The following is a 10,609-nucleotide window of genomic DNA, read 5'->3' as shown; positions in this document are numbered from 1 at the left end:
CAAACGGGCCCCTCAAACGTCCGGGCTGACCGCCGCCCCCCATATCCTGAGGGCGCCCAAACTCGCCGGGAAACTCGACGGTCAGAAGGGCGCCTCGACCGTCGCTGCGGTGGGAACGCCGCATGGCGCCGCTCCGGCTTGCCGCCCGAGACCATAGCCGGCTATTTAAGCCGGCCGGTGCCCCCAGCCCTAGCACATCCACCTCTTTCCTTCCTCCGCCGCCACTCGATCCTAGCCATGTCCCCACACCACCGCTACTACACGATCTAGCACCGTCTCTTCCTCCTTGAGCAGGTCCGGGTCCGTAGGGAGGCGAGGCTACCTCTGGAACCGGAGGAGGATTTCAAGGAGGAGGAGGTGCCGAGGAAGGAGGAAGAGGAGGAGGAGCAGGAGCCGGCGGAGGAGGAGGAGGAGCAGGAGCCGGCGGAGAAGGAGAAGGAGGCGCCACGGCTGGATGGCGGGGAGGAGGAGGCACCGGCGATAGAGGAGGACGTGGGTGTGTGGCCGGAGCAGCACGCCATCCTAAACTCCATCCGCTCGGAGTCGGCTGCGGGGGCCAGGCGTCGCTGTTGGCAACAGATGAAGGCGGCACAGGAGGCCTAGGCTCCGCGCGCTGGCAGCTCCGGCTCCGGTGCAGGCGGCCCCGGGCATCGTCGACAACGACAATATTTGAGTAGTATAGACTGTAGTACTTAGCTATATACTCTGCATACTTTTATATGAATTTAGAGATTGAGTATGAGAGACTTGTCTGTGTAGAAGGAAATATGAGAAGTGTCCGATCAATGCCTACAGATATGCCCGGACGGGTGCGTTCGCGGGTTTGAAGGGCCGGATTTGCAAAGTCCAGCTGTAGATGCTCCTACCAGAGTCAACACCAGCCGCCAAATCATGCGAATTTTGAGTTTGCTAACCACATGTACCATGCGGTGCCAGCCGTCAAATCATGGTTGATAGAATGGATCAGAAGCCGGAGCGCGTCTCCGTCGCGTGGTTTCTCCGCCCGCATCGCCCGCCTGCCTGGTCAGCGCGGCCTGGAGCTCCCAGCCGGGTCGCCGTCCTCTCCTCACCAACCGCCAGACTCCGGTACCACCGTACTTAATACTCCCATCGGACCGGGAGAGGATATTTTCGGTGGGAGGGACCAAAGCAGACCCGCGGAGGGAAGGCCATGGAGGACGGAGGCCTGCGCGCGAGTATTCTCGCCAAGGTACATCTAACTGGCAGATCCGACCCCGAGCCTTTCCATTTTAAGTTTTTTTTTGTCGATGGATTTGCTTGCTGGGGTTCCCTGGGGGCGAAATGCGGAGCAGAAATTGTTGGTGGATTTGATTGTATATATTACTGTATATCGTAACTTCCTAAGACTGATCGCTGTTGAGCGCTGGGGAACATTGTATTTCTGATGCTAACATCATAATCAGGGAGTGCGCATATGGAGTATATTTCGGGATGCTATTTGTTTTGCACAACTTGAATTAAGTTAATTGCACCCCTTGACATGAATATCATCGATAGACGAAGGGCAGTTGATACAAATTTCAGAACCTGAGAAGATTGATGTAATGTTAAGCGTTTATTTCCCCCAGTAATGGATTCATCAAGGAACATAGAGTTAGACTGTTGGGCTTAGGAAAATTATGTACGAAGCTGTCTTTGATTTACTCCTCACAAACAATGCTTTATGTTGAGACATGACCTTCTATCAGGATGATGCAACATGCCATGGCGAAGAATCACAGTCTCTACTGGAAGTATCTCAACAGCCAGAGCTTAAACCTAGAGGTTCTGACTGGAGACCACCTGCAATCATTCTTGGTGAGCCTTCTTGTATTAAGCATGTTTTTGCTCCTTTAAATTCACAACCTTCTTCCCTGAAGACCATGGGACAACTGACAACCAACTCGTATAGTCGTATATATGGAATATCCCTTTTTACATTCTTTAGTATGGCCTTCAGATAAAATGGTAGTTGCTCTATTCCTGATTCTGGTAGGATAGCTATTCTTGGCATGCAAGGCATGTTCCATAATGTTCTTTGATTTCACAGTTATCTTCCTGGGTGATATCCTCTTATTTTTGCTGGTTCTGTGGCCAGGAAACTCAACAAGACTATCCGATACTTTTTAGTTAGACAGTAAACTAATAACGTTTTAAATTAGATCAAATTTGCATGCATTAGAAGGATACTGATTGACTAAAACCTGCAGGACTTGAATGCTTGGAGAGCATGGCTTTCAATGGCATCGCGACAAACCTAGTTGTGTATATCCGCTCAGTTCTCCATGGTGGCATTGCCTCAAGTGCTTCAATTGTTTCTCTTTGGTATGGGACTAGCTTCTTTGTGCCTATACTTGGAGCAGGCATAGCGGATGCTTACTGGGGAAATTACAAGACTGTCTTGATCTCCCTTGTTATGTACCTACTTGTAAGATCACAGTCTTCCTGCTAAGCCCATCGACTTTATTCATACTTCAATCCTCTTTCTTATGTTTGCGAAATATTTTTAATCTAATCATTCAGTTGATGCATACTTTTGAGGAAAAGATTATGATGAAATACTGTTGCGTATTGCAGGGCATGGTACTCATTACAGTTGGATCATTTATACCTTCTGCTCCAGCCTTATGCAACTTTGGCTCATGCTCGTCATCAAAAGGAACTGAGAATCTAATTTTCTTCTCAGGTTTGTATCTATCTGCTGTTGGTTGTGGAGGAGTAAGGTCCGCATTGCTTCCACTTGGGGCAGACCAATTCAACAATGAGAACAGTCTAGATACGCCAAAGAGGAGGAATTTCTTCAGTTTGTTTTATATCTCTGTCATCTTTGGTGTGATTACTTCTGGCACCATTGTAGTCTGGGTTCAGAAAAATGTGAGCTGGGCTATAGGATATGGTATTGCTACCACGTGCATAGCTCTGGCTTTGGTAGGCTTTGTGGCCGGAACACCAATATTCCGGCGGCGTGAGCCTAGTGGTTCCCCAATGAAGAGTATTTTCCAGGTTACTTTTGCCGCTTTTAAGAACATGAGCTTAGAAATCCCTGCCGATAGCTCTCTTCTTTATGAGGCCAGGAGCAAAAACACACACAAGAGAGGACCGAGATTAGCTCATACTGATGATTTCAGGTATTGTACTGCCTGTTTTTGGTTACTTATTCAGTGAAATTTGTACATATGGTACGTTACCTTTATTTACATGTTGTAGCTCCAATTGAAGTAATCATGTCCGTGCTGAGTAAGCTGCTAATTACCTAATAATTTCCTAAAGAGAAGTCAGCATAAAAAATCATTGATTATGAATCAACATAATATGTACCTCATTAAGCTTATGAAGGGAAGTTGGAGAGAAAGGTACCACTGAGACACTAAAAAGATGCAGTTATTTTATCACAATGCAACATACTTTTACTGTCATTGCTATCCTATGGTTTTGTATGAAGTCGACAATGAATGTTCACTCATATCCCTAATCCTATCTTTTTTCTCAGGTTCTTCGATAAGGCAGCTGTTATTTCTGATCTTCCCTTGGACAACAGCAGTTGCCAAAGTTCTTGGAGGATCTGTACTGTAACTCAAGTCGAGGAATTGAAAATACTAATCCGACTGCTTCCAATTTGGGCGACTGGAGTATTCTTTGCTGCTGCAATCTCACAAATGCACACTACCTTCATTCAGCAGGGAACCGTGATGAACACCAAGATTGGCTCACTGTCCATTCCACCAGCTTCCTTGTATTCCTTTGAAGTGATATGTGTGACACTTTGGGTTCTTCTTATGAACAAAGTCATTGTACCAGCGACCAGGACATTCTTCACAAGTGGAGCGGAGCTAACACAGTTGCAGAGGATCGGGATTGGCCGTTTCCTAATGATCTTTGCCATGGCAATGGCTGCTCTTTTAGAAGCAAAGAGGCTAGAGAGCGTCCAGCACGGCAATCCATTAAGCATCGTGTGGCAGCTGCCGCAGTACTTCGTCATCGCTGGGGCCGAATGCTTCGTCATCATTGCTCAGCTGGAGTTCTTCCATGGCCAGGCACCTGACTCCATGAAGAGCATGTTGACGGCGTTTGCGTTGCTCACCACTGCTCTCGGCAACTACTTGAGCTCAGCTATCATCACCCTTATTGCGGGGCTGACTAGGGAATGGCAGAGCCCTGGATGGATACCTGATGACCTGAACGAAGGGCACCTTGACTACTTCTACTGGTGCCTTACAGCCATCTCATTTGTGAATTTTATTGTCTATGTCTATTTTGCTAGTAAATACAGATTAAAGAAAATTGTTATTGATGGCTAAAATCCATTGTAACCACACCAATTGAAGTGTATATATAGGCCACGGAACTAGAAAAATATTTTCTGTATCCAGAAATTGGCTTCGGGTATCTGAGAATGATGTGTTGTATTGATAATACCGTGATGGCACCTTCAGAAAGATGATTTTGTAAAGTTCTGAATGCCGCAAAGAGTGTCGATCTTATATACCTCCTAGCATTTCTAATGGCTGTCCTCCCGTTCATGTTCAGGATACAGTATACGTACAGTTTACAAATGTTTGTATGCAATATTTGGTGTAGTTTATATTTATATTTTACATTTGATATGAAGTTACGAATTAGACCAGCTGATGGATTGATTAGCTGGCATGCAGCGTACTCTTTTAGTGTATACAAAGCCCCTTAATATTGTCTTACGTCAAACATATTTAAGTTTGATCAAGTTCATAAAGAAAATCAATCTACAATTCTAATTCAATATAATTAAATCTATCAAGAAATATATTTTCATAGTATATCCGTTAAGTGTTGTACATGTTTACTTTTCTATAAAGTTAGTCAAACATAAATAAGTCTAACCCAAAACAGTATTAAGTGGACTTGTATACATGAAAAGAGTGAGTGCTCGAGTGAGTCTGATGTTTCATAAGTTTACACAATTAAAATTGGAGAACCGGCTCTGATGGCACTGAAGTTATTGAGGCCATGAAGAGTGACATGCATGCTGCGGGTAATGCAGCGGCGATCTTCAACGATTGCTACTTCATGTCTAGAGAGTTTGTGAAAGTTTCCTTTGAACATGAGAACCGAGAGGCAAATACGATTGCTCATGAACTTGCCTAGCTTGCTAAATATAATGATTCTACCACATGGATAGATGTTCCTTCCTCAATTGTATCTCTTTTAGTCAATGATGTAACCTTATTTTCCAAAATAAAGAGATACATTTGATTGTCAATGTTTTTTGGAGAACCAACTATGTACTAGGTGGTTAGTGGGGATCTTTATATTATTTTCTATAAATTTATAAACTTGGTCAAACCTAAATAAGTTTGACTTAAAACAAGATTAAGTAGCCTTATATACATAAATGGAGGGAGTTTTTTTTAGAGGAGAGGCATTTGCCAGGCCTTAATGATGAGGCCCTTAGGTTTTACAACACAGGGTTCGGAAATAAAAAGCAGGAAATAACAGAAAGTAGTAGTCTAATACATGCCCATATGGTGCCAACAATAAGCGATGCAGCACCCGCCTACAACTAACTCTCGAGGGTGAAGCTGCCTGCCGCACTCCATACTCCCAAACTAGAGCAAAACGATAGGCTCCTAGCCACCTTGTCGTGGCGCCGCCCAAAGCTGTCGACATTTGGCGCGCATTTTGTCAATGAAGACCTCAATGTGCGAGCGGTCGTGTGGTTCCTCCGAGGTTTCTAAAACTGTAAAAACACAATAGTTTTATATAAAACATCAGACGAGTGCTTGAAGAATCGCCCCTCCATCAACGCTTTGTTCCTAGTAGTCCAAAGTGCCCACGCCACGGCTGCAAAACCCACCCAGGCTAGCCGCCTATCCGTGTTGTTAGTTCCCTGGATCAGGTTTTAGAGATCATCGAAACTCGCCGGGTTCCATGAGCAACATGTTGCCTCCGTTACCGCACTCTAGACATATCCTGCTGTGATGTATTGAAAAAGGATGTCGTAGCAATTCTCGTCCTCCGCACACCAAACACACTTGCCGTCCCCTGGGCCATGCCTCTTGAGCACTTGGTATGCAGTTACGGGCAACTTCAAGTCCCCAAAGATTCATATTGAACTCCAATCGGAACTTCTCTTGACCCAATGACGCCAAAGGAAGATTTTTATTTTAGATTGAATAATCCTCGCTTTCTAGTTTCCTTGGAGGTCACAAGGAGGTGCTGCTTGAAAGATTGCTCGGTATAGGGACCCATTCGAAAACTCACCCGATGGTTCAAGCTTCCAACTAACCAAGTCCGCACCCTCGAAATCTTGGTAGTGGGCGAGGTCCTGGCGTAGGTCGCTCCACTCCTCTCTCTGGTTGCCCTAGGGCCTGATTGAATAGTGGATTTCAACATATGTGCCATTCCAACAAGCGGCCACCGAGGCTTTAGGCTGCAAGGTGGTCACAAAAAGGCTAGGGTGGAATTCTCCCAGCTGGCAATCTTGGCACCAAACATCCATCCAAAATTGGGCCAATTGCCCGTTGTGGATCTCGAAACTTGTTCTTAATCGCAAAAGATGTTGGACTTTGCCCACAACCTTGGCAAAACCTCCTTCGTTGACATGAACCGAAGTGCCCCCATTTGTCAAGTATTTATTTTTAAAGATAGTCGGCTATAACCCTCCCTCGCTGGTAAGGATTTTTCATGCACACTTGGCTATGAGACACCAATTCATTATCTTAGTGTTGATTATGCCTAACCCTTTGATTTCTTTTAGTGAGCAAATGGTCACCCAATTTATATTTATTTAGAGCGGAGGCATCATGCACGGCCTTAAACATGAGGCCCTTAAAGGTTCAACAAAGAAAAGAAGCGGTAGTTCAAATAGGTGCACGACCATGAACCCATGGTATGTCAGAGAGGATACAAGGTCATTATTGACCCAAAAAGGAGATGCAGCGCTGGACAAGCGCCCAAGAGAGAAGTGCACCAACTCCAAACCTAAACATATGAAGAGGACGAGGGCGGCTCCCTAGCCGGTGATGTCCCCACGTCCCGGTCGACAGAGCTCAGCGCATCTTGCGTGCAGGCTATCGGCGAGTCGCTCCGCTTTTCTCGCCAGTAGCTTCCACAGCCGCAAAATGATCCCCAATTTATACATCAAGTCAGTCGGATGCTAGAAAAACTTTCCCTCAATCAAAGCTTTATTGTGCGTAGTCCAAAGAGTCCATGCTAGCACAATGAAGCCAACCCAAGTTAGTGTACAGTCCTTCCGCCGCGTGGTGTTAATTAGGCGATATAGGCCGGCAAAGTTGCTAGGATTCAACCTACATCCCGTGGCATCTCTGAGAACGCTCCAAGCGAATCTAGCAACAATGCACCAAAATAGAATATGATCACAATTCTCATCCTCCCCACACCAGATACATTTCCCGTCGCCAGGTCCATGCCGTTTAGCACCTGGTCCCCACTTGGGATCCTACCTCTAGCTACTTGCCAAAGGAAATTTTTAATTTTGGACGGAATTCTTGCTTGCCAAATCCCACTTAAATTACATGGAGTTGTTGAACAAAAAATGTCTTTGTAGAGGGAACCAACAGAAAAGCTTCCAGATTGCTCTAGGCGCCATCTGAACACGTCATGCCAAGTGGTGATTCCAGTATCAGCGATGGCGCTGCTAAGCCCCTCCCACTCTTGTGCTTCTTGGGACCCCGACAGCCGCCTAATTGTAGGTTCCCATCAACCTTGCACCCACACATCCGACACTTTAGCATTTTGGTTTTCTGCAATGGCAAAAAGCCTAAGGAACGAATCACTAAGGGGCGCCTCCCCACACCACGTCTCTAAGAAAAAGCACGGTATCCTACCTTTTCTAATCTCAAACTTGTCCCTAGGCGCAATAAAAATTGCACTTTCCGAACCCCCTTTGCAAATTGGGACAACTTCACATTTGTCCTAAACTCCGTGCCCCCTCAACAAGGTATTTTCTTTTGAAAATGTCTAGCTAGAGGCCACCCTGGACAATAATAATCTTCCATGCCCATTTCGTGATCAAACACCAATTCATGATTTTGGAATTGATCACATCGAGACCACCCATTTCCTTTGGTGAATAAATAACCGGCCACTTAAACATATGGTATTTTTGTTTCCCTAGCTCCTTCGCCTAGAAGAATCTGGATCTCACCCTATCTAGTTGCTTATGATTACCGCCCTGGAGGAGGTAGAAACCCATGATGAACGTAGGAATGTTCGCTAAGCAATCGTTAATGGTCGCCCAATTTACGATATGGTATGTTTTACCCCTTTCCTTTTTACCAAAAGAAATGAGATCACACCTTATCCATTTTATCATTCACCCCATCTTGTAGGAGGTAAAATCCCATCAAATACATGGGGATGTTAGTTAGGCAATCGTTAACAAGGGTTAGTCTCCGTCCGGAGGCCAAGAATTTTCCTTGCCTTAGCCGCCACCCTTTCCCCACTGGGATTGAAATCCACGATAGTCAACATCCGGTTGGAAATAGGCATTCCCAAGTATGCAAGTTAATCTTGAAGGAAATATGCCCTAGAGGCAATAATAAAGGTGTTATTTATATTTCCTTATATCATGATAAATATTTATTATTCATCCTAGAATTGTATTAACCGGAAACTTAGTACATGTGTGAATACATAGAGAAACAAAGTGTCACTAGTATGCCTCTACTTGACTAGCTCGTTGAATCAAAGATGGTTAAGTTTCCTAGCCATAGACATGAGTTGTCATTTGATTAACGGGATCACATCATTAGAGAATGATGTGATTGACTTTACCCATTCCGTTAGCTTAGCACTTGATCGTTTAGTATGTTGCTATTGCTTTCTTCATGACTTATACATGTTCCTATGACTATGAGATTATGCAACTCCCGAATACCAGAGGAACACTTTGTGTGCTACCAAACGTCACAATGTAACTGGGTGATTATAAAGGTGCTCTACAGGTGTCTCCGATGGTACTTGTTGAGTTGGCATAGATCGAGATTAGGATTTGTCACTCCAAGTATCGGAGAGGTATCTCTGGGCCCTCTCGGTAATGCACATCACTATAAGCCTTGCAAGCAATGTAACTAATGAGTTAGTTGCCGGATGATGCATTACGGAACGAGTAAAGAGACTTGCCGGTAACGAGATTGAACTAGGTATGGTGATACCGACGATCGAATCTCGGGCAAGTAACATACCGATGACAAAGGGAACAACGTATGTTGTTATGCGGTTTGACCGATAAAGATCTTCGTAGAATATGTAGGAGCCAATATGAGCATCCAGGTTCCGCTATTGGTTATTTATCGGAGATGTATCTCGGTCATGTCTACATAGTTCTCGAACCCGTAGGGTCCGCACGCTTAACGTTCGGTGACGATCGGTATTATGAATTTATGTGTTTTGATGCACCGAAGGTAGTTCGGAGTCCCGGATGAGATCAGGGACATGACGAGGAGTCTCGAAATGGTCGAGACGTAAAGATCGATATATTGGACGACTATATTCGTGTTGGGGAATGTAGTAATTTCAAAAATATTCCTACGCACACGCAAGATCATGGTGATGCATAGCAACGAGAGGGGAGAGTGTTGTCCACGTACCCTCGTAGACCGAAAGCGGAAGCGTTAACACAACGCGGTTGATGTAGTCGTACGTCTTCACGATCCGACTGATCAAATACCGAACGCACGGCACCTCTGAGTTCAGCACACGTTCAGCTCGATGACGTCCCTCGAACTCCGATCCAGCCGAGTGTTGAGGGAGAGTTTCGTCAGCACGACGGCGTGGTGACGATGATGATGTTCTACCGACGCAGGGCTTCGCCTAAGCTCCGCTACGATATTATCGAGGTGTAATATGGTGGAGGGGGGCACCGCACACGGCTAAAATATCGTATATCAATTGTGTGTCTAGAGGTGCCCCCCTGCCCCCGTATATAAAGGAGCAAGGGGGAGGCCGCCGGCCTAGGAGGTGTGGCGCGCCAGGAGGAGTCCTACTCCTACCGGGAGTAGGACTCCCCCCTTTCCTTGTTGGACTAGGAGTGGAAGAGGGGAAGAGGTGGAGGGGAGGAAGGAAGGGGGGCGCCGCCCCCCCTCTCCTTGTCCTATTCGGACTGGGGGGGGGGAAGGGGGGCGCGGCCCTGCCCTAGCCTCCTCTCCTCTCTTCCACCTAGGCCCACTAAGGCCCATTAAGTTACCGGGGGGTTCCGGTAACCTCCCAGTACTCCGGAAAAATCCCGATTTCACCCGAAACACTTCCGATGTCCAAACATAGGCTTCCAATATATCAATCTTTATGTCTCGACCATTTCAAGACTCCTCGTCATGTCCGTGATCACATCCGGGACTCCGAATAACCTTTGGTACATCAAAACATATAAACTCATAATATAACTGTCATCGTAACTTTAAGCGTGCGGACCCTACGGGTTCGAGAACTATGTAGACATGACCGAAACACCTCTCCGGTCAATAACCAATAGCGGAACCTGGATGCTCATATTGGTTCCCACATATTCTACGAAGATCTTTATCAGTCAGACCGCATAACAACATACGTTGTTCCCTTTGTCATCGGTATGTTACTTGCCCGAGATTCGATCGTCGGTATCTCGATACCTAGT

General features: G+C 45.8%; 1 protein-coding gene across 1 annotated transcript; it reads left to right on the top strand.

The window, feature by feature from the left end:
* Positions 1-931: 931 nt before the first annotated feature.
* On the top strand, positions 932-4,467 carry LOC109786358 (protein NRT1/ PTR FAMILY 8.3). The gene is made up of 5 exons (XM_020344930.4): positions 932-1,210; positions 1,710-1,818; positions 2,211-2,428; positions 2,578-3,128; positions 3,491-4,467. The coding sequence occupies exons 1-5, from the start codon at positions 1,172-1,174 to the stop codon at positions 4,296-4,298; spliced, it is 1,725 nt and encodes a 574-aa protein (XP_020200519.1). The 5' UTR covers positions 932-1,171; the 3' UTR covers positions 4,299-4,467.
* Positions 4,468-10,609: the final 6,142 nt, after the last annotated feature.

This window comes from Aegilops tauschii, chromosome 2 (assembly GCF_002575655.3).
Source record: "Aegilops tauschii subsp. strangulata cultivar AL8/78 chromosome 2, Aet v6.0, whole genome shotgun sequence".
Lineage (NCBI taxonomy): Eukaryota > Viridiplantae > Streptophyta > Magnoliopsida > Poales > Poaceae > Aegilops > Aegilops tauschii.
Note: the sequence above shows the minus strand (reverse complement) of the source record. Positions and strands in the feature narration are given on the sequence as shown.